Here is a 24,055-nt window from a genome sequence, read left to right on the forward strand (position 1 = left end):
CAAGTCATGATGCTTCTAGAAGCCAGCCACTGCAGCCAGCCACCATTTTTAGTCTACTGCAATGCTCTCTTAGGAAAGATTTCTGAGGGGCAATCTGGAGAATGTTACCTTATTTTATCTATGAAGCTTGCACTCTTCAGCCTGTCTGACAGCTTGCTTTTAAGGTCACCCCAGTATAGCACAGGTTCTGGTGTCCACTCCACAGATTCATCTTTTATGGACTCAGTTGTACATTGGTAGCCGCTACATAATTCAACGCCATCTTCACATTTTGTTGCCTGCATCCGTCCACGGAAACTCAGGTAGCCAATCAGGAATCCTGTTTGTGCGCATATATTTAAGACTCATTTATATACTAGTTTATAAACCTAAAACCAATACAAAATATAGCACACATAATTACAACATTATGTGCCTCTAGGATGCACACCTTAACGTGCTGAGGGGGCTTGAGAGTGTTGAAGAAGCTGAGAGCAATGCCGTCAGGGGTCTAGACCAAGAGGCTAGACTCCTAGCAGGGGCACCCACGGCGGAATGGTCAAAGCTGAGAGACCTGACTAAGATGCATCCAGACTTAGAGGAAGGCAATGGTAAACCACCTCTGAATACCTCTTACCATGAAAACCCTATGAAGAGAGTATCCAAAATGCAACACGAGATAGTGCTGGAAGATGAGACCCTCCAGGTCAGAAGGCACTCACCAAGCTACTGGGGAGGAACAAAGGACAAGTAGTGCTGTGACTAATGATGCAGCTGGGTCAAAGCCAAAAAGAAGCCCAGAGACTGATGTGCACAGATGCGAAAGGAGAGTCTGGAGTTGTACGACGCACACAATAGGAATATGGAACTTGAGAAGCATGAACCAGGGAAAGTTAGAAACTGTCAAGCAAGAAATGGAACATATCAACATTACAATACTTGGCGTGAGTAAATTAAAATGGACGGGAATGGGACATTTTCAATTGGGCAACTACAAAATATTTTATGCAAGAAACGAGCAATTAAGAAGAAACAGGGTTGCTTTAATAGTGAGACGTGATGTAGCAAAAACAATTAAGAGCTATAACACAAGGTCTGAGCGAGTTATATCAATGAGATTTAACGGGGAATCTATTAACATAACCATCATGCAAGTCTATGCTCCAACAGCAAATGCAGAAAAAGAGGAATTGAAGAGATTTTCCACAGAAGTACAGGAAGAAATTGATCGCACAGCATAACAAGATGTGCTGATAATCATGGGGGACTGGAATGCAAAAGTAGGGAACAGAGAACTAGGAACTGTGGGGAAATGGGGCTTAGGAGATAGAAATGAAGCAGGAGAAAGACTTACGGAATTCTGTGAAGGCAATGATTTATTTCTTGCAAACACATTTTTTGAGCAACTGAAAAGACGACTGTACACATGGACATCACCAAATGGTCAATATAGGAATCAAATTGATTATATAATTGGGAGCAGAAGATGGAGAAGTTCCATACTTTCTGCAAAAACAAGACCAGGAGCAGACTGTGGTACAGATCATGAACTGGTAATATCGAAAATTAGAGTAAAGCTAAAGAACAAAGCAATCATAATGCCAAAATACAACTTATATAACATCCCAGAAGAATATAAAGATTAAATAAGGAACAGATTTGAGGCTTTAAATTTAGTTAACAGAGAACCAGAAGAACTATGGAATGAAGCCAGAGACAGTATCTGGGAAGAATGGAATTATACAATACCTCTAGTTAAAAAAAGAGAAAAACCTCAATGGATGACTGAAGAAACTTTTAAAATGGTTCGAGAGAGAAGAAAAGCAAAAGCAAGAGGAGACAGAAACATGGTCAGAACCCTAAATGCAACAATACAGCAAACTACTACATAGGGACAAACAAAACTATTCCAATGGTTACTGTATAGAAATAGAAGAGGACAACAAAAAGGATAGAACAAGAGCCCTATTCCAAAAGATTAGAGAAATGAAAGGGAAATTTAAACAAGAGTAGGGATGTTGAATAGTTAACAGGGGAGACACACTGACTGACCAAGATGAAATAAAAGGAAGATGGAAGCAATACACTGAAGAACTCTATAAAAGAGATGCCAGTATGACAGATTCATTCACGGAGGAGCCATATGATGAAGAACTACAAGTTTTAGAATGCGAGGTGAAAGCTGCTCTTAAAATACTTGGGAGGTAACAAATCACTAGGAACATATGGCATACCAACAGAGTTGCTACAAGCTACTGAGACGGAACCCGTCCAAATTTTGACAAAAATTTGTCAAGAAATATGGAAAACTAAACAATGGCCCACACACTGGAAGCGTTCCATATATATCCCAATTCCAAAGAAAGGGGATCCCAGGGAACGCAGTAATTATCAAACTATTGCCTTAATATCCCATGCAAGTAAATTAATGCTCAAGATTCTACAACAAAGGCCATAACCATATATGGAGAGAGAAATGCCAGATGTCAAAGCTGGATTCGGAAAGGGAAGAGGCACCAGAGATCATATCGCAAACATACGTTGGATAATAGAATGGACCAAGGAATTTCAGAGGAAAATCACCCTGTGCTTTATAGATTACAGCAAAGCCTTTGACTGTGTAGATCATGAAAAACTATGAAATGCTTCACAAGAAATAGGGGTGCCACAGCATCTGATTGTCCTGATGCTAAAGGGTGTGAGACAGGGGTGTATTTTATCACCCTACTTGTTTAATCTATATGCAGAACATATCATACGGAAAGCAGGATTGGACCAAGATGGAGGTGTGAAAACTGGAGGGAGAAATATCAATAATTTAAGATATGCAGACGATACCATACTACTAGCAGAAACCTGTAATGATTTGAAACGAATGCTGATGAAGTTAAAGAGGAAAGCACATAAGCAGGACTACAGCTGAACGTCAAGGAGACTAAAGTAATGACAGAGGATTTATGTAACTTTAAAGTTGACAATGAAGACATTGAACTTGTCAAGGATTATCAATACCTTGGCAGAGTCATTAACCAAAATGGAGGCAATAGTGAAGAAATTAGAAGGCGGCTAGGACTGGGGAGGGCAGCTGTGAGAGAACTAGCAACGGTCCTCAAATGCAAAGATGTATCACTGAACACTAAAGTCAGGATCATTCAGACCATGGTATTCCTGATCTCTATGTACGGCTGTAAAAGTTGGACAGCGAAAAATGGGGATAAGAGAAAAATTAACCCATTTGAAATGTGGTTTTGGAGGAAAGCTATGTGCATTACGTGGACCGCGAAAAAGACAAATAATTGGGTGTTAGAACAAATTAAACCAGAACTATCAGTAGAAGCCAAAATGATGAAACTGAGGTTAGCATACTTTGGACACATCATGAGAAGACATGATTCACTAGAAAAGATAATGTTGGGGAAAACAGGAGTAGAAAAAGAGGAAGGGCAAACAAGAGATGGATTGATTCCATAAAGGAAGTCACAGACCTGAACTTATAGGATCTGAACAGGGTGGTTCACGACAGATTATTTTGGAGGTTGCCGATTCACAGGGTCGCCATAAGTCATGAATGACTTGAAGGCACATAACAATTAAAGCATCTTGGACTTGGTAAAAGTGAAACAGTTATTGTACGGATGCTGGCTTTTATGTGCACATATGCAAGACATTAAAAATACAAACTTCTAGCATGATCACAGGACCATCACCAATGGATACAATTCCCCTCTTTTGTACACCTCCAGCACAGATCAGATTTAGTTTTTTAAGTACAATATTACTGAGATTTGATACCATTTTGGTATCATTTTTCTTAATTTTCCTGTAATGCAGAAGCTACTTTATACAGTGTTTAGTAATTCTGTATCCCATCCCCCTAATACGTATACTGTATGTTCTCCCTGAAAGGTTCAATACTCATGTAGCACTATTAAAACTTTTAATACACCAAGTTTATCCTCTTCATTTCTAAGAAATACAGCTGAAGGATGCAGGCCTTTCCCCACAAGAGGGAATGCGTTACCAGGTGTATGACAGACGACAGACAAGAGCCAATTCCACTACAGTTCTTGCCTTTCCATCTTACCTATAAGAAAAATCAGGACTGCTACAGTAAGTACAAAGCAGAGGTAATGATTATTGTTCCTTGGCTTTACTGTCCGGGTATGATGATGGTCAATCACTCCATTTTCAATTCCTTCTTCGTCTTCAGCAGACAGTTTCATTTCCACATGACTGTTGTCTCCATCAGGCTGTCGAGCCAGACTGAACCGGGTATATGAGAGGGGTTCCCCTCCAAACTAGATAGAAAAGAATTCAACAGAGCTGCATGAAGAGTTCTGAATTTGTATACAAGATGTTAAAGACACCAAAAAGTCAATATTATTTGCTGGTATTGGCAACACCAAGGCAGGTCTTTAATTCTACTTACTCCACTAAAACTCTCGAATGAAAATAATCTTAAAAGTCTAACAAAGTTATTATGGCATAGGATTTGGCAGACTACAGTTGGCTTCATCAGAAACATTTGCCATAACAAATGTTAGTCTTTAAAGATGCCAAAAGACTGCTTTTGCTTCACTAGGCGAACATAACTACCTCTCTGGAAACTAACTATATGTAATACTAACTGTTGAATGTGTAAGATTAGAATAAAATCTGGGACACAATGAGGGAGAAAAGCTGGACTCTCACCTTGCTCAATATAAGGGATTCAATAATCAATATGCTTATATCTATAAAGCTAAGAGGCTTTCCTAAGCTCACATATTAAGGCACACTGTGCTAAGCTACAGGTGATATGGAGTAATACATTGTACTAGCTAGCTGGCAGAAAGCAGAAGTTGTGGTTTGAGAAAGATTTCAGATCAATCTGGGTACTTTTAAGGGATAAAACTGTCAGGTACAACTAGTGGTGGGGGTGATACGTGTCAGCTGAAAGGGATACATTACATGCATAGGAAACTCTGCCTTAGGTATTGGGTTGCTTACCATATATGAGATAAATCTGGAATGCTCTGTGTGACGTATGTGTAACTAGAGCTCATTTTCCAGCCTATCATGTGGCGGTGGTGGCAGCAAACAAAGCTTACTCTCGGAGAAATGCGGGCCACTACCTGCTCTCTTGACCCTTGCCCATCCTGGCTTATTAAATCCACCACAGTGGAAGTGGCTGGTTGGTTGGCATATCTGATTAACACCTCCCTAAGGGAAGGTTCTATGACAACATTGTTGAATGAGGCTGTGATAAGACCTTTGTTAAGGAAGCCTTCGTTAGATCCTGTGGATCTTAACTTCTGCCCAGTCTCTAATCTCCCCTTTCTTGGCAAGGTGATTGAGAGGTTGGTGGCTGCTCAACTCCAAGTTTTCCTGGATGAATCGGATTATCTAGACCCTTTTCAATCAGGCTTCAAGGCCTGGTCATGGGACAGAGACTGCCCTGGTCGCCCTGCTTGATGACGTACACCGGGCATGAGACAGAGGGAGTGCATCCTTGTTGGTGTCGCTGGACCTCTCGGCAGCCTTCGATACCATCGACCATGGTAGCCTTTTGGCCATCTAGCTGGGATGGGTTTGGGAGGCACTGTTTTATGGTGGCTCCGATCCTACCTGATGGACAAGACGCAGAAAGTGGTGCTGGGAGACTACTGCTTGTCCCCCTGGCTGTTGGCCTATGGGGTCCCACAGGGTTCCATTCTTACTCTCTCTGGATGTACATCAGTACTATTTTCTTTATTGCAATAAACTTGTCCAATTGAGTGCTTCTCCTAAATTTCTTTGGTGAAGTTATTTTTCTTCCACAACATGTGGAATAGTAACTGCTTAACTATTCTTTCCCTACTGTGTTTCCTGGCCATACCAGGAAGGATGTCTGAAATATATAAAAAGAGTTTCAACACGACATCTGATGCAAAGCGTCAAATATTGTGCTTACAACTGAAATTAGGGGGTAGGGCAGAATTCAGTAACTTTGATTTTCAAGTTAGATACTGAAGGACATCAAGCTATTTGGGCTTTTGACCTTAATTAACAGGCATGACTCAGCAGAAAAGTATTTTATAATGCTATCACTATACATGGGACTTTGCATATAGACATTACCTGCCCCAAAGAACTTGCAATGTTTTGAGAAAGACAAAGTTGGCTAGGGAAGGATAATCATAACTGTAGTCAAAGTTAACTCATGCGTCTATAGGGCTAAGGACAAATACATGGGAGGCCCTAGGTATAAATTCAGAAGATGAGGCGGCGCTAATTCAGCCACGTAGGGGCACCAACAGTTCTTTCCATTCAACAAGCGAGCATCTACAGCCCTTTATGACTGAAAGCAGGAGTAGTTAGAACATAAGAACGTAAGAAGAGCCTGCTGGATCAGGCCAGTGGCCCATCTAGTCCAGCATCCTGTGCTCACAGTGGCCAACCAGGTGCCTGGGGGAAGCCCACAAGCAGGACCCGAGTGCAAGAACACTCTCCCCTCCTGAGGCTTCCGGCAACTGGTTTTCAGAAGCATGTTGCCTCTGACTAGGGTGGCAGAGCACAGCCATCATGGCTAGTAGCCATTGATAGCCCGGTCCGCCATGAATTTGTCTAATCTTCTTTTAAAGCCATCCAAGCTGGTGGCCATCACTGCGTTTTGTGGGAGCAAATTCCATAGTTTAACTATGCGCTGAGTAAAGAAGTACTTCCTTTTGTCTGTCCTGAATCTTCCAACATTCAGCTTCTTTGAATGTCCATGAGTTCTAGTATTATGAGAGGGAGAAGAACTTTTCTCTATCCACTTTCTCAATGCCATGCATAATTTTATACACTTCTATCATGTCTCCTCTGACCCGCCTTTTCTCTAAACTAAAAAGCCCCAAATGCTGCAACCTTTCCTCATAAGGAAGTCGCTCCATCCCCTTGATCATTCTGGTTGCCCTCTTCTGAACCCTTTCCAACTCTATAATATCCTTTTTGAGATGAGGCGACCAGAACTGTACACAGTATTCCAAACGCGGCCGCACCATAGATTTATACAATGGCACTATGATATCAGCTGTTTTATTTTCAATACCTTTCCTAATTATACCTAGCATGGAATCTGCCTTTTTCACAGCTGCCGCACACTGGGTCAACATTTTCATCGTGCTGTCCACTCCAACCCGAGGTCTCTCTCCTGGTCAGTCACCGCCAGTTCAGACCCCATGAGCGTATATGTGAAATTCAGATTTTTTGCTCCAATATGCATAATTTTACACTTGTTTATATTGAATTGCATTTGCCATTTTTCCGCCCATTCACTCAGTTTGGAGAGGTCTTTTTGGAGCTCTTCGCAATCCCTTTTTGCTTTAACCACCCTGAACAATTTAGTATCGTCAGCAAACTTGGCCACTTCACTGCTCACTCCTAATTCTAGGTCATTAATGAACAAGTTGAAAAGTACAGGTCCCAATACAGATCCTTGAGGGACTCCACTTTCTACAGCCCTCCATTGGGAGAACTGTCCGTTTTTCCCTACTCTCTGCTTTCTGCTTCTTAACCAATTCCTTATCCACAAGAGGACCTCTCCTCTTATTCCATGACTGCTAAGCTTCCTCAGAAGCCTTTGGTGAGGTACCTTGTCAAACGCTTTTTGAAAGTCTAAGTACACTATGTCCACTGGATCACCTCTATCTATATGCTTGTTGACACTCTCAAAGAATTCTAATAGGTTACTGAGACAGGACTTTCCCTTGCAGAAGCCATGCTGGCTCTGCTTCAGCAAGGCTTGTTCTTCTATGTGCTTAGTTAATCTAGCTTTAATAATACTTTCTACCAGTTTTCCAGGGACAGAAGTTAAGCTAACTGGCCTGTAATTTCCGGGATCCCCCTGGATCCCTTTTTGAAGATTGGTGTTACATTTGCCACTTTCCAGTCCTCAGGCACGGAGGAGGACCCGAGGGACAAGTTACATATTTTAGTTAGCAGATCAGCAATTTCACCTTTGAGTTCTTTGAGAACTCTCGGGTGGATGCCATCTGGGCCCGGTGATTTGTCAGTTTCTATATTGTCCATTAAGCCTAGAACTTCCTCTCTCATTACCACTATTTGTCTCAGTTCCTCAGAATCCCTTCCTGCAAATGTTAGTTCAGGTTCAGGGATCTGCCCTATATCTTCCACTGTGAAGACAGATGCAAAGAATTCATTTAGCTTCTCTGCAATCTCCTTATTGTTCTTTAGTACACCTTTGACTCCCTTATCATCCAAGGGTCCAATCGCCTCCCTATATGGCCTCCTGCTTTGAATGTATTTATAGAATTTTTTGTTGTTGGTTTTTATGTTCTTAGCAATGTGCTCCTCAAATTCTTTTTTAGCATCCCTTGTCTTCTTGCATTTCTTTGTGTTCCTTTTTATTTTCTTCGTTCGGACAAGACTTCCATTTTCTGAAGGAAGACTTTTCGCCTCTAAGAGCTTCCTTGACTTTGCTTCTTGGCCCTGGTGGTACCTTTTCTGATCTGCGGTATGCACTCCAGTTGAGCTTCTAATATAGTGTTTTTAAACAACTTCCAAGCATTTTTGAGTGATGTGACCCTCTGGACTTTGTTTTTCAGCTTTCTTTTTACCAATCCCCTCAGTTTTGTGAAGTTTCCTCTTTTGAAGTCAAATGTGACCGTGTTGGATTTTCTTGGCAATTGGCCAGTTACATGTATGTTTAATTTAATAGCACTATGGTCATTGCTTCCAATTGGTTCAACAACACTTACATTTCGCACCAGGTCCCGGTCCCCACTGAGGATTAAGTCCAGGGTTGCCGTCCCTCTGGTCGGTTCCATGACCAACTGGTCTAGGGAATAGTCATTTAGAATATCTAGAAATTTTGCTTCTTTGTCGTGGCTGGAACACATATGCGGCCAGTCTATGTCTGGGTAGTTGAAGTCACCCATTACTATCACATTTCCTAGTTTGGATGCTTCCTCAATTTCATATCTCATCTCAAGGTCTCCCTGAGCATTTTGATCAGGGGGACGATAGATCGTTCCCAGTATTAAATCGCTCCTGGGGCATGGTATCACCCCACCCACAATGATTCTGTGGAGGAGTCCACCTTTTTGGGGGTTTCGAGCTTGCTGGATTCAATGCCTTCTTTCACGTATAGAGCGACTCCGCCACCGATATGTCCTTCCCTGTCCTTCCGATATAGTTTATATCCAGGGATAACCATATCCCACTGGTTTTCTCCATTCCACCAGGTCTCCATTATGCTCACTATATCAATGCTCTTCTGTAAGACCAAGCACTCCAGTTCTCCCATCTTGGTTCAGATGCGTCTAGCATTAGCGTACAGACACTTGTAAGCAGTGTCTCTCCAAGTGTCTCTGGCACTTTTGGTTTGGCCTGTGGTAATTTTGCTCTTCTGAATTGATATCCTGTGCCCCTGCTTTCAGAATGCCTACTTCTAGGCCTATCCTTTTAAAATTTCATCATTTCTTTGGTCTTTATCCCAGGGGGGAGGTTTATTCCAAACCGGACCTTCCTCAGCTCCTGTCAGGTTTCCCCCCTCAGTCAGTTTAAAAGCTGCTCTGCCACCTTTTTAATTTTAAGTGCCAGCAGTCTGGTTCCATTTTGGTTCAAGTGGAGCCCGTTCCTTTTGTACGGGCCTGGCTTGTCCCAAAATGTTCCCCAGTGCCTAACAAATCCAAACTCCTCTTCCCGACAGCATCGTCTCATCCATGCATTGAGACTGCAAAGCTGGGCCTGTCTGGCTGGTCCTGCGCGTGGAACTGGTAGCATTTCAGAGAAAGCCACCTTGAAGGTCCTGGCTTTCAGCATCCTACCTAGCAACCTAAATTTTGCTTCCAGGACTCACGGCTGCATTTCCCCATGTCATTGGTGCCAACGTGCACCACAACCACTGACTCCTCCCCAGCACTGTCTACCAAACTATCTAAACGACGGGCAATGTCCGCAACCTTCGCACCAGGCAGGCAAATCACCTTGCAGTCTGCATGTCCATCACACACCCCACTGTCTATGTTCCTAATGATCGAATCACCCACTACAAGGATCCCTCCACCTCCTGGAGATATATCCTCGGCACGAGAGGATAGCTGCTCATCCCCCAAGGAATGGGTCCCTTCTAAGGGATCGTTTCCCTCTTCCTCAGCTGGATGCTCTCCTTCCCCGAGACCATCGTTCTCCATAATAGCAGAAGAGCTATCATCCTTGGAGAAGGACACAGCTATAATGTCCCTGAAGGCCTCATCCACACACCTCTCTGCCTCTCGCAGCTTTTCCAGGTCAGCCACCTTGGCCTCAAGGAAACGAAGTTGTTCCCAGAGAGCCAGGAGTTCATTGCACCAAGAGCACACCCACGACTTCTCTCCAACAGGCAGATAGTCGTACATGCTTGCAGGCTTCCCCAGGCACCTGGTTGGCCACTGTGAGAACAGGATGCTGGACTAGATGGGCCACTGGCCTGATCCAGCAGGCTCTTCTTATGTTCTTATGTTCATGCTGCAGGCAGTGCAAAACTTTGGAAAGGCCCCACACCTCTGCTGGCTTCTTACCTGCATAGTTTTGTTTAAGGTTTATTAAGTTAATGGTTTGGAAACTGCAGTTTAGTTGATGTCAGGGAACAGACGGGCAGAGTGGGGGGCCCTGGCCTCCTCGCCCTGCTGCTTAACTCGCCTTGATGCTTTGTCAGTTGGGGCCTTGACGCTTCGTCAGCTGGGGGCTCCCTCCAGCTCGTGGAGCAGGCTCCTTCGCTAGGGTGCTCTGAATTTATGTGTGTGGCTGGTCCCTCCCAGCTACTGCTGCCAGCCAATGATGCGTTAATCGAGGCTGATGGCTCAACTGTCAAGCTGGGGCTTAACTCTTTAGGATAATCTCAGGCTTCCTTCTTTTGAAGGCAGGAAGGCAGGCTTCCTTCCTTAGAGAGGGGGGCTGTTTAAGGACTTTGACTAGTAGTACTAAGAAAGGTTAACTAGCTTTTACTCTACTTTTATTTTATTTGCTGACAAGAACCACTTTTATCAGTGCAAGTTCCCCTGTAGTTTTAAGTGGTGCCTTGCACTCTGGCCTGGACAAACTAGACTAGCTTTTGGCTGCTTTTAATCTAAGCAGGGGGCTGAGACTTCCAGGAGAGTCTTCTTTGTTTTTCCACCTGGAACAGCCTGACCTTTCTTTAACCTAGGGAAAAGAGAGCTTGTGGTTGTATTTAAGGAAGGCTAAAGCTGCCCTTTTTAGCAAAGACTGCGCTCACTCTCTCCCTGTATGTATTGGTGGTTTCCCTTTTCCCCTTCTCCCCAACTGGAATTTAGGTTGTGGCCTTCCAAATGCTGGACTCCAGTTCCCATCATCCCCAGTCTGCATGGCCGGTCATCAGGGATTGCAGTTCAGCACCATCTGGACGGCCTGATGAGCCACCCCTGACTTAAGTGAGGCAACTGGCAAGTGAAATTACGGTCAAGACAGAACAAGGGAACTACTCAGGTCCAACTCTGAGTGATGTAAATGCTTTGGCAGACCAAGCTACATATAAAGGCAGGAACCAAAGTGGGTGCATCTAAGCTTTGGCCAGCATATTTATGCGATTTTAAAAAAACACCTGACAATTCATTTTGATCATCCTTACCATGTTAAGTATTGCTTTTCTAGCATGATCCATATTTTGTCACTCCTCCAGGAACTTGACTTGAAACCTGGATGTTTAAAGACATATTAGTTAAGCAATTTTCCATTGGCACAATAAAGAACTGCATCTGTAAGGCACAAGAGTTCTTATTCCCCAGCAGTTATAGCTAAAAGACCCAAAACAAACAATTGTAGTCATCACTAGAGGGCTCCACTACCACACTGGACTGGTACACTTTTATATACAGTAGGGCCCCGTTTACAGCGCTTTGCTTTACAGCCCTTCACTAATGCGGTGGCTTTCAATTAGGGAAAGTCCCCGCATTAAGGCGCTTGTTCTGCTTGTATGGCGGTTTTTCCATCGTGCGCCATTTTGACGTCATTTTTGCACAACGCACCCCACTGTTGTCAATGGGTTCCGCTTTACGGCGATTTCCGCTTTACGGCGGCAGTCCGGAACGGAACCTGCCGTATAAGCGGGGCCCGCCTGTACAGGTACACTGTATTCTGTTCTAGGATTAATGAGCCAGAAGGTTTTAGGAAATCATACTTATACACAACCAATCAGCAGGTAGTTTTCCAGCATGGTGGTTTAGCTCACTTACTTACCACCTGCTACCCATTATCAGTGTGCTATTTCTGCAGACAGCAGACGCTGGCAGCTGCCACACACAGTGGCCCCTAGCTGGCACCCTTTCTCAGAAGTGTCACAGAATATTATGCTCCTATTAAAGGCATGCAGAACTTGCATCTCAGATCAAAAACTGCATCTTTGGGGGGAAGATGTGACCCAGGAATTAGCTACAAGTCTAATTGACATGATGAGTTTCTGCCCTGGATACATATCCATGATAGCTCAGTTCTGCACCCATGCCTGCTTCTTTCAAGGACTTTGTCTAGCCATTAGCTTTCATATGCTTCATAGAGAAATGACCTTTAACACATCTACATTTAGAAGTTGTTACAGTTGTTTAGAGTTCTTATGTCAGCTTGGCCTGAAGTACCAAGGCTATCTGCTGATTTCAGTATCTTTATTTATATAGTTACTGCTATAGGTTTCTACCTGTGAATATTTGAGGGGTGGAAAGGGGAGCTTAAGGGTGAAAAATGTTCACAGCAACCCTAAGTAGTGCTCTTTTGCTGCAGTTCAACAATTAATAGCTTGGTTCTCCTTCCCATCTACCCCCAGCACTGCTGCCATGCTTTTTGACATTGAACTTGTTAAGGATGATCAATGGCACAGTCATTAACCAAAATGGAGACAATAGTCAAGAAATCAGAAGAAGGCTAGGACTGGGGAGGGCAGCTGTGAGAGAACTAGAAAAGGTCCTGAAATGCAAAGATGTATCACTGAACATTAAAGTCAGGATCATTCAGACCATGGTATTCCCCATCTCTATGTATGGATGTGAAAGTTGGACAGTGAAAAAAGCGGGTAAGAGAAAAATCAACTCATTTGAAATGTGGTGTTGGAGGAGAGCTTTGCGCATACCATGGACTGCAAAAAAGACAAATAATTGGGTGTTAGAAGAAATGAAACCAGAACTATCACTAGAAGCTAAAACGATGAAAATGAGGTTATCATACTTTGGACATATAATGAGAAGACACGATTCACTAGAAAAGACAATAATGCTGGGGAAACCAGAAGGGAGTAGAAAAAGAGGAAGGCCAAACAAGAGATGGATTGATTCCATAAAGGAAGCCACAGACCTGAACTTACAAGATCTGAACAGGGTGGTTCATGACAGATGCTCTTGGAGGTCACTGATTCATAGGGTTGCCATAAGTCGTAGTTGACTTGAAGGCACATAACAAAAAGCCTGTCAGGCATCTGGTAGCACCTGTAGAGACACCACAGCTAGAGATTTGAAGGCCTGGGAAAAAACCAGGAAAATTCAGGAAAAAACAGTTTTTTTCCATTTTTTCCAAAGCCTGTTTTGGCTTTGTGTTTTGTTTTTTTTTTTTGAAAAATTGAAAAAAAATGAATTAAAAATGGATTATGGAATGTTTTATTTTAGCATGACAAAATGTTTTACTGAATCTTGCCCCCCCCCTTTCTCAGTTCTTTTTATGGGTATGGATGCTTTATGTCTGCTTAACACTATGCAGGACTAGCGGAGACATAATGTTCTTTGTTATTAGTGTTGATGGTTTCTTCTGGTTTTTTAAATTGTTTTTTGCCTGCTCCTCATAAACTGGCAAAACGAAAGATGTTCCTTACAGTTCAGGATCTTGTAAATCCATTTGTTACAAAAAAGTAAAAATTTTAAAAAGTAAATTCAATTTGTAATAATTGTTTGAATGAAATGTACTTTTAATATACCAAATGTGATAGTTTTATACCAAACCAACTTGCACATAATTACATTTGATGTTCCTGAAGTAACAAAGTGACTTTCAATCTGTAAAAAGTGCTAATATTGCATTTTTTCAATTTTTCCAAAAAAATCCTTGTAAGCCACCTTGGCAGGATTGTATCCTGAAAAGCAGACTATAAATAGTTTTAATAAATAATAATGTAGATGTAACATGGGATTTTCTATATAGTTTAAATATTATTTTTTTATGTTCACTGTTGGATGCTTTGGGCATGGCAAAGCAAAGCAAAACTGAAGCTAACTATTGCTTGTAAAGACTCTAGTCTACACCCAAACAGTTATATCCTTTACCAGACCAAGATCTTCTCAGTCACCAGGATCAAAATGGCTCAGACTACAGTTTAGTTTCTCTAATTAAGCTGCTTGCCTCACAGCAAGATTGACATTCAACTGATCTCCGAAAGCAGAATGAGACTAGACAATAGGGCCTCAACAGCCTTAGCCCCTCAATTACCCATCCCAGTTACTACTTCCCTCTTACAGCCCAGCTCACATTCTGCCTTGGGATCCCAAAGGTCCCCCTGCTTCAGCCACTGGTTTTCCCCAATTCCCAAACTTCCTCAGAATTTCTTTGCATTTTATAATTAGGTAGATGTTCCAAGTTCTAAATGCTTGCTCCAGTTCCAAATCTTCAAATGGCTTCAACTAAGAACAATTTGAACTCATGTGCACCTTCAAAATTGATGCATGGTGCATCTCTTTATTCTATATCCAACATATCAAGCAAAAAGCAGCCCCTAGAAATTCTATCATGTGGAAGAATGGCCAGAGTCTCAGTGCGCATATGAGCTTGGCACATTTTTACAACAGTCTAGAGTTACATGTGGCTCATGAGTCAAGTTTAGCCACTGTCTATATCTGGCTATTACACATTAGCTAATGATCTCAATTCTGTACATGCTCTGGTCACAGAAGATAACCACTTCAAGGAAAATTTGATCAACTGCTATGCACTAGATAACAAGTAAATGAACTCCACCTTTCTGTAGAAGGCAATGAGTCTTCCACAGAAAACGGCAACTGATATGTCCTTTGCAAACTTCGACTTGAAGCTGAATCCAATAATACTAAGGGTAACAGCATCAACATTTACTACAGTGGCACTATTAGGTAGAAGGTAAATGCTTTCAGCTATCAAGTTGGATCAACAAGCACACAACCCCATCAGCCACCAACCCAGAAATACGCTGCAGAAGTTTCAAACCTCAGGTTGACCTTTTAGGCATCCATGTTCCACAGTTCTACCTAAAGCAGGCATGGTCCTCTGGACGTCACTGGACAGCAACTGCCATCATCCCTCACCATTGCCCAGGCAGATGTGGTGTCCAACAACTTCTGGAGGGCCATGTGTTCCACGGGCATAATATTTTAATAGCATTTGTGCTCTACAGCCTTAGTATTCTACCACAGATTGAACTCATCCAGACAGCTGCAATTAAACAGTATATAAATTGCTGAAGTAAAATAGTGAGTCTGGAACTGCTCTCTAAGCAAAGTAATAAATGAAGTTGTACAGTCTTTCATTCACAAGTTGGTTCAACCAACTGTCTTATTAAGCTTGTCTGAGTAAGTGCTGGGCCTGTCAGAAGCACCTGGTGATCTCCAAGAGATTCCTGCATACAGACCCATGAAGTATTCATCACAGCTTAATTGAAGTGAAGCCCTGAAGTTTTGAAAGTGAGCATGCTTGATATTGTCATACTCTGCCCAACATAACTTCACTGCAGTTGCGCTATACTAGAATTACTAGTTTGTTCAGACACTTTATGAAGGGGTCAAACAAGCCAGTTTAGTCTGATTCAATATTACAATAGCCTGCACTATTTTACCAGTCAAAGAGTAAAATCTTCAGCACAACGAATAAAGCAAAGGGTCAAAAGTGTTCCAGAATTCTTAGGACATGTTTTCATTACAGTTGGAGCATAGAAGCAATAGATATACTTTACTTATGACCACACAAATATTTACAATAGCACTAGGTGTGTCATCAGCTCACTGCCAACACTTGCTATGGTGGCTAAGTTTTTATTTCAAAATCTGCAGAGCCCAAGAAATGCCAGAAAGCAAAGCCACTGGCCATGGGGCACAATCTGACTGCTGTGTTGAACCTGCCCTAAGACAGACAACCTTACCACTAAAGGAGTCTTGCATATACATGCAAGGCTTTGCTCTATTTAACATAGTTATTCTGTCAGACTGACTTTACATGTCATTGTTTTTATTTATAAAATATTTTATTTATTATTTCAGTGTGTACGCTGCTTTTCCACAAAGTGGCTCACAAAACAAAAAAAGTGCAATAGATTACAGTAACAGTCTAAATGCTAATTCATGTCAAAACAAAATGTAACGTAACAAGCAAAACACAAGATAAAAATCCAAATAATTCATTCTGATAATATGGGCATTACAACATTTTAAATCTATCAGTTGGTTAAAATACATAAGACAGAGTGAGACATTACAAACATTTCCAATGCAATCAGATAATACAGTATAACCAGCAGCCAGTACATGGTAGTACTATGACAAACATAAAACTAACAAAGTGCACAATTTTTATAGACTAAAAATTACAAGTGCACACACTTATTAGCAGCTTGATCATTTACAATAAAATGCTCAAGTCACCTCTCACTAATCTTCTCAGGGAGCCACTCTTCTGTGGGCAAAAGAAGACTTCAGTCACTTCAGCCTTTCACTCCAGACTTTCATTAAAACCATCAGTTAACCAAAAAACCTGAGTGTATATATGAAATCAACCCGCCTCTCACACAACAAAGCCCCACCCAACACTCCTCCCTTCCTGGGCTCTCACCCAGAGAGGGCATCTATAACTAATACAGCATTCCATTCCATGCTCATCCACCCACAGCAGTGCCTCCTTTCTTCCCAACAACAGCAAGAGCATTCCCAAGGAAGCTCTGCTCAGGTGTTGCTAGAAAAATCAAGGGTGGTGTCACTTCTCTTCACTGACCAAAAGAGTCTTCCCACTGCACTTAAAGTGCCAGCAGTCCTCAGCAAAGGGTATGTTCCAGGAGCAGGTGGAAAGACCACAAAATGATCAGCCAACCCTTGTCAGTTGGTACAGCTTCTGCTGGCCACTGTCAGCAGTTCCTGTCACCAACTTTCACCTTCATATACTGTATTTGATCATGGAAAGGGCTCCCAAGGCAGTACACAAATACAGTAAAAAATGAGAACAAGAAACACTTAAAATAATTTAAATAGCAGCATCAAGATTAACAGTGCAATTGTTAAGTCCTATTGAACTGAATGACATTCTAGCACGCAGAAGCAGTAACTGGCAAGCCTCTGCCATAAAAGCATAACATATTGTTATTACATTTATATTCCACCTTTCCTACAAGGAGCTCAAGGCAGCCTACAAACATGGTTCTTCCCTTCCTGATTTTAGTCTCACAACAACCCCGTGAGGTAGGTTAGGCTGAGGTCTGCCCAAGGTCACCAGCAAGCTTCAGGGCCAAGAGGGGATTTGAAACCCGGTCTCCCAGGTCTCCCAGGTCTCAGTCTGACACTCTAATCACTACACCATATTGGCTCTCTTTTTATGTTTCTATCCATGAGATGCAGAATGGTCAAAACATCTCAAGCCCCACATTTCCACTTCAGTTACTCCAGAACATGGACTCACTGTAAAGTTAGTTGAAAGGTGCACAAGGTATCCCAATTGCTCAACTCCCATCTTCAGCATTCTTAACCGGTCTGACTGCACAATTAACTTGCGATGCAAGAGTTTTACCACATTTAACACAAACCATGTCCTAAGGATGCACTTTAGGGTGGCAACACAAGACTTCTACAGAAGCTCTTCTAGCAAGATTTGTTTCTGCAACTCCTAGGTGTTGTTTTTACTCACTATTCACCTCTTTATATTGCACATCATAGTAATAGGATAGACGTTTGCCACACATTGGGGTGCAGCTCAGAGGTAGAATTTCTGCATTGCACGCAGAAGGCCCAAGGTAGGGCTCAGAGAGTCCCCTGCCTGAAATCCTGGAGAGCCCCAGCAGTCAAGTGCCACCGCTGAACAAAAGGCACCAGTGGTCTGACTCAATAAAAGGACACTTCCTATGCCTAAAGGCCAGTCTTCATTACCAGATCAATATAGGATTCTTCAGGCAACCATTAAAGGCAAAAAAAACTTTAAAGTGGCTTTTAACTTTCTTACAACAGATCAAAAAAGACATTTGTCCAAAGTAAGATGCTCCCCCCCCCGGATGCACACCTTAATTTGTGTAGATCATTAAAAACTATGGAATGCTTTAAAAGAAATGGGGGTGCCACAGCATCTGATTGTCCTAATGCGTAACCTATACTCTGGACAAGAGGCTACTGTAAGGACAGAATAAGGAGAAACCAATTGGTTCCCAATAGGAAGGGGTGTATTTTATCACCCTACTTGTTTAATCTATATGCAGAACATATCATACGGAAAGCAGGATTGGACCAAGATGGAGGTGTGAAAACTGGAGGGAGAAATATCAATAATTTAAGATATGCAGACGATACCATACTACTAGCAGAAACCTGTAATGATTTGAAACGAATGCTGATGAAGTTAAAGAGGAAAGCACATAAGCAGGACTACAGCTGAACGTCAAGACTAAAGTAATGACAACAGAAGATTATGTAACTTTAAAGTTGACAACGAGGGTATTGAACTTGTCAAGGGTTATCAATACCTTGGCACCGTCATTAACCAAAATGGAGACAATAGTGAAGAAATTAGAAGACGGCTAGGACTGGGGAGGTGGCTGTGAGAGAATTAGAAAAGGTCCTCAGATGCAAAGATGTATCACTGAGCACTAAAGTCAGGATCATTCAGACCATGGTATTCCCGATCTCTATACATGAATGTGAAAGTTGGTCAGGGGAAAAAGCGGAAAAAAGAAAAATAAACTCATTTGAAATGTGGTGTTGGAGGAGAGCTCTGTGCATACCATGGACTGAGAAAAAGACAAATAATTGGGTGTTAGAACAAATTAAACCAGAACTATCGCTAGAAGCTAAAATCATGACACTGAGGTTATCATACTTTGGACACATCATGAGAAGACCTGATTCACTAGAAAAGACCATAATGCTGGGAAAAACAGAAGCGAGTAGAAAAAGGGGAAGGCCAAACAAGAGATGGATTGATTCCATAAAGGAAGCCACAGACCTGAACTTACAAGATCTAAACAGGGTGGTTTATAACATGCTATTGGAGGCCGCCGATTCATAGGGTCACCAGAAGTCGTAATTAACTGGAAGGCAAACAACAACAAAGATGCTTCCCAAGTCAACGAATGCTTGTAACCTTCACTGAAAACTGGGCAGGGAGAGGAGAGAGAAATGGCCCTACAGCAGCAAATGCATCTTGCACCAGCACTCTGGCTCAGGGAGAGGGGGCGGAAGACAAACAATCATATCGGCAGCCAATAAGAGGCATTAATAGTATCACAAGGAAAGTGCGCCTCCTACCTGGAGACCCATCTAGGCGATTCTTTGTGAGCAGAGGCCAAGAACCAGGCCCCACCTCTTCTTCTCCCAGCATGCTCGGGCCCGCAAACATCCTTCAAGGTCAGGAAAGAGCCTTGTGCTCAAAGCACATGCCCGACTCCCCTCTCCAGCTCCAGGCAAGACCCACGGAGGTTCACTGCCGAGCCCCCGCCCGATACAAGCCAGGGTCCTGCATCTACACGGCAACCAACCCCTCCCAACACACCTATTCTCACACACACCCCAAATGAGCTTCCTCCTCCTCCGGCTCCAGCATGCAGGCGCTCCATCTGGGCAAGCAAAATGTTCCTCCGTTCTACAAAAAGCACGAACACGAGGCACATTCTCCTCCCCTTCAACTCACCCAGTATGCGGCAAACCACGCCAAGCCCCTCCCCCCCAAAACCAGCCACCTCTTTCTTCGCCCATGTGCTACACAGGGACCAAATAACTCAAGTACTTGCCGGCCTAAAGAAAAGGCAAGAACGGAACAATGTCACCCAGCCCCGCTTGCAAGGGGATTCTCTGAGAACAGGGCGCGAGGCGCCTGCACCACCCAGAAACAACGAACTTGCAAAGGCCAAAGGGACACCCTTCTAATGTGGACAGGCAGACACGAGCCGGCCCTTTGAAGGCCCGCTATGCAACCGGAACACCGCCGGCCCCTTTCCCAGCAAAGCCCGCCTTCTCAATTGTCTAATGCAAAAGCTCCCACCGACGTTTTCCTGAGCGCGCATCCTTCCAGCCCCACGAGCAAGCAGTGTAGAGAATGAATGGCTGCTCCCACCTAAACCACGGACCTGAAGCATGTCTTATGCAAACGCCCGTGCAAGCCACCTTTGCATTCTCTCCTCTTCGAGTCGTTGCTGCCGCCGCCAGGCACCCAGGGAACAGACAGATGGACCACGTGCCATAAGGAGTATAGGGAGACCAAAGGGGCTCCCCCCCACGCATGTAAATACTCACCTCCTTAGCCCAGCCGCCCCCTCGTATCACCTTTATTAGCTTCAAGTATGTCTTCTACAGAAGGCTGTGCAAGCCGCCGCCACTGCACTCCCCCCCAACACTTTAGGGGGTGCAGACACAATGGCAGGCACCCAGGAAAACAGGCAGAGACAGCAAGAAAGCTAGCGGTACCACAGGGGGCTTCCCCCCGTGTGCAAACTCTCAGCCCCCCAATCCTTAACCCAACACCCTCCATATTACCCTTGTGAGAGGAGTTCGCAGCTCCGCTGCACTGCACGTAGGCGCCTCCACGCAAAAGAGAAGCTTGAGCGTGCGTACTGCAAGTTACGTCATTCGCAAGCCCCGCCCCTCTTTAAAAAAACCCCCAGTCTCTGTCAAAATCCTTCCCGGAGCTACACTTAATAAGCGGTGCGGCCTCCCCGCCACGCGGTGACTTGCGGGGTCTGGCCCCGCCGTCGTTTTTAAGCCGTCGCTCCTTCGAGCGCGTGTCGGTTTCAGTCCCAAACCTTTCCTTTCTGAGCCCTGCTTTCTCTGTGAGGCGGCTGATTTGAGGTGTCAGTAAAGGACAGCAAATTTAGTCATTTCATTCATCATCCTAATAAAAAAAAAATTTAATTGACCGGGCTTGAGGGGAGGGGCTTTCTGCCTCAGGTACCAACATACGTGAGGGCTCCCCCAGGTAAATGGTACACAATTCCCGAGGCTGGTCAAGTATATCTCTGAGTGACCCACTGTGGGGTAACACGCTTCAAGTACCTGACGAGGTGAGCTCCTCGGGCAGCCCGCGAAAGCGCCTGCCGCAGTCAATCAGGTGGCCTTTAAAAACGCCTCAAGGCTCCTGATTTATTTTTTTAAACTGCAGAGCATAACGACCCCTCAGGAAATACTTGTCTGCGGCGTTAATGGCAGCTTCCGAGAGGAGGCGGGAGATTTTTCGTCGAAGCGGCAGCGGGTGAAGGAAACGGTTAAAAAATCCACCCGGGGCCACAATTTGTCTTTAGTGGGTGGGGAGAGAAACGAATCGTAACGGTCGCCGTCCTCCTCTAATCTTTGCTCCCCTCAGAGCGCAACTGAGAATGGGGGAAGGGCGTATTTATAAAAAAAAAAAGGCGGGAAGGAAACAAGCTCCTATAGAGTTCGGCTGTGGTGAACAGGCGCACAGGCACACTCGCGCTTAGAAAGCCATTGATCCTCTTTTACGTCGTGTGGGCGACATAGCAAATCAAACAAAAAGAGAATTTAAAATGTTATCTTGCAAAACCAGACAGATTTGCAGCTTATCGTTACCGCTAAATTTAATCCAGCAAGCGGGGGAAGAGCCCATTGACAGTTGGGGTGGAACAGTAAAAAAGGGCGGGAAAACAGGTAGCAAAGTGGGGGAGGAGAAAGTTGTCTCCCCCTGCCCCTCTAAACATAAAATGCCCTGTTATTATTATTTCCATTTATAGACCAATTACTATCTAAAAGATCTCAAAGCAGTTTACAATAGAATACACAAGGTACAATAAAAAAACATAGTGTTATGAGCAGGGGGGGAGCTGGAATGGATGATTTCTGTGGGTCACCTTTCCAGACTCTGATTTGGAATCCTATGCCCGGGAGGCTGGCTCTGCTAGCCAGATGAATCTCCTTTGTTAATCAAATAGAGTGGCCAGGAAGTTAATGGGCCTATTTAGTTGCCTCGGCAACTGGTGAAAGGGGCTAGGAAGATCCTTTTATCATTTTAAACTCTATTGGAGGAGAATCTCTCCCCCCACTCCTGGGTGGGCAGAAGTGTGTTTGTAGTTGGTAGTGTGTGTTCTAGAGAATGGCTGGGGCTGCAGGCATGCAGAGAGGCTATTTATTTATTTATTTAATTTCATTTGTAAACCGCCCATAGCCAATGGCTCCCTGGGCGGTGTACAACATACAATAATACAATAAATGAACAAAATCACAGATAAAAATACAAATTCATAATAACACTAAATGATATTAGCATAGCTAAAACAGTAAAATACATAGAAATATATTAAAATGCCTGGGAGAATAGGAAGGTTTTAGCCTGGCGCCGAAAGGATAGCAGCGTAGGCGCCAGGCGTACCTCCTTGGGGAGACTGTTCCACAATTCGGGGGCCACCACCGAAAAGGCCCTAGATCTTGTCATTACCCTCCGAGCCTCTCGGTGAGACGGTACTCGGAGGAGGGCCTTAGATGTCGAACGAAGTGTACGGGTAGGTTCATAGCGGGAGATATCATCAGATATTGCGGGCCCACACCATGTAAGGCTTTATAGGTCAATACCAGCACCTTGAATCTGGCCCGGAAACGGCAACCAGTGCAAACGGGCCAGAACAGGCATAATATGTGAGGACCGCTTGGTCCTCGTCAGTAGTCTGGCTGCTGCGTTTTGCACTAGCTGCAGCTTCCGAACCATCTTCAAGGGCAGCCCCACGTAGAGTGCATTACAGTAATCCAATCTAGAGGTCACTAGAGCATGAACAACTGAGGCGAGGTCGTCACCGCCAAGATAGGGGCGTAGTTGGGCTACCAAACGAAGATGGTAAAATGCATTCCGAGCCACCGAGGCTACCTGAGCCTCGAGTGACAAGGAAGGGTCGAAAAGAACCCCCAGACTACGAACCTGTTCCTTCAGGGGAAGTATAACCCCATCCAGAACAGGATGAACATCCTCCATCTGGGCAGTGAAGGCACTCACCAACAGCGTTTCAGTCTGGTCTGGATTGAGTTTCAGTTTATTAGCTCCCATCCAGTCCATTATCGCGGCCAGGCAACGGTTCAGCACATCAACAGCCTCACCTGAAGCAGATGAAAAGGAGTAATAGAGTTGCGTGTCATCAGCATACTGATGGCAACGCACTCCAAAACTCCGGATGACCGCACCCAGAGGCTTCATGTAGATGTTGAAAAGCATGGGGGACAGAACCGATCCCTGAGGGACTCCACAATGGAGAGTCCAGGGTATCGAGCAATGTTCCCCAAGCACTATCCCTCTGCATCATGGCAATAGGATGCCCCTGCACCCAGATGGAAAAGCTGGATATTAGACTGCTGATGCCTTGAACCCCTCCATCCTAAGCTCAGGTTGGAATGTGTGTAAATAAATAAACCATATTTCATAAAGACACCGCAGTCTCCGCTGACCTTCTTCCCAAAGGAAACCAAACCCTGGATGGGCGCAGGGACCCCCGAAATCTCACTGCTCGGAGATTGGGGGAGGCGTGCAACAACATCAAATTAATTTACAAAGCAAAATACATAACAAATATCCATTTACATAAACATATACATAAACATAGCATAAAAATCAGAATTCACCAAGGGAAGCCCGTAAATCGCCCTCCCCGCTCTATGAAAGTCCTTTGCAGCGAAGGTGCTCTAATCCGCTGATCACTTCTGGTTGCTGTTTTTTGCACAGCTTCCTGTTCTACAATATCCTTTTTGAGATGTGGCAACCAGAAAAGGGCATGCTATTCATTTCATGCATCAAAGTTGGCTCAAAATCTTAGACCATAGTAAATGTGTTAGTCTGCAATCCAATGCATGTCTACTCAGAAGTAACCATTGAACCTAATGGCACTTACTTTTGAGTAGACCTGTATTGGATTGCAGCCTTAGTCTTTAAGGTGCCACAC

At 43.8% G+C, this 24,055-nt stretch overlaps 1 protein-coding gene across 4 annotated transcripts in view; it reads right to left on the reverse strand.

Moving 5' to 3' along the window:
• TFRC (transferrin receptor) overlaps nucleotides 1–21,494 on the reverse strand; it is a 35,420-nt gene extending 13,926 nt beyond the window's left edge. Inside the window, exons 1-4 of one of the 4 annotated variants that reach the window (XM_061637581.1) lie at nucleotides 21,177–21,494; nucleotides 11,570–11,636; nucleotides 4,064–4,277; nucleotides 109–319 (exon numbers count right to left, since the gene is read on the reverse strand). In XM_061637581.1, coding sequence (XP_061493565.1) covers nucleotides 109–319; nucleotides 4,064–4,277; nucleotides 11,570–11,602 — 458 coding nt within the window. In that variant the 5' untranslated portion in view covers nucleotides 11,603–11,636; nucleotides 21,177–21,494. Of the gene's footprint in view, nucleotides 1–108; nucleotides 320–4,063; nucleotides 4,278–11,569; nucleotides 11,637–16,580; nucleotides 16,680–20,420; nucleotides 20,618–20,660; nucleotides 20,808–21,176 lie in introns of those variants that run through there. The other 3 variants (XM_061637580.1, XM_061637583.1, XM_061637582.1) reach the window with 3 other exon arrangements.
• Between the last annotated feature and the right edge of the window lie 2,561 nt (nucleotides 21,495–24,055).

The sequence above is a fragment of the Rhineura floridana genome, chromosome 7, assembly GCF_030035675.1.
Source record: "Rhineura floridana isolate rRhiFlo1 chromosome 7, rRhiFlo1.hap2, whole genome shotgun sequence".
Taxonomy (NCBI): Eukaryota; Metazoa; Chordata; class Lepidosauria; order Squamata; family Rhineuridae; genus Rhineura; species Rhineura floridana.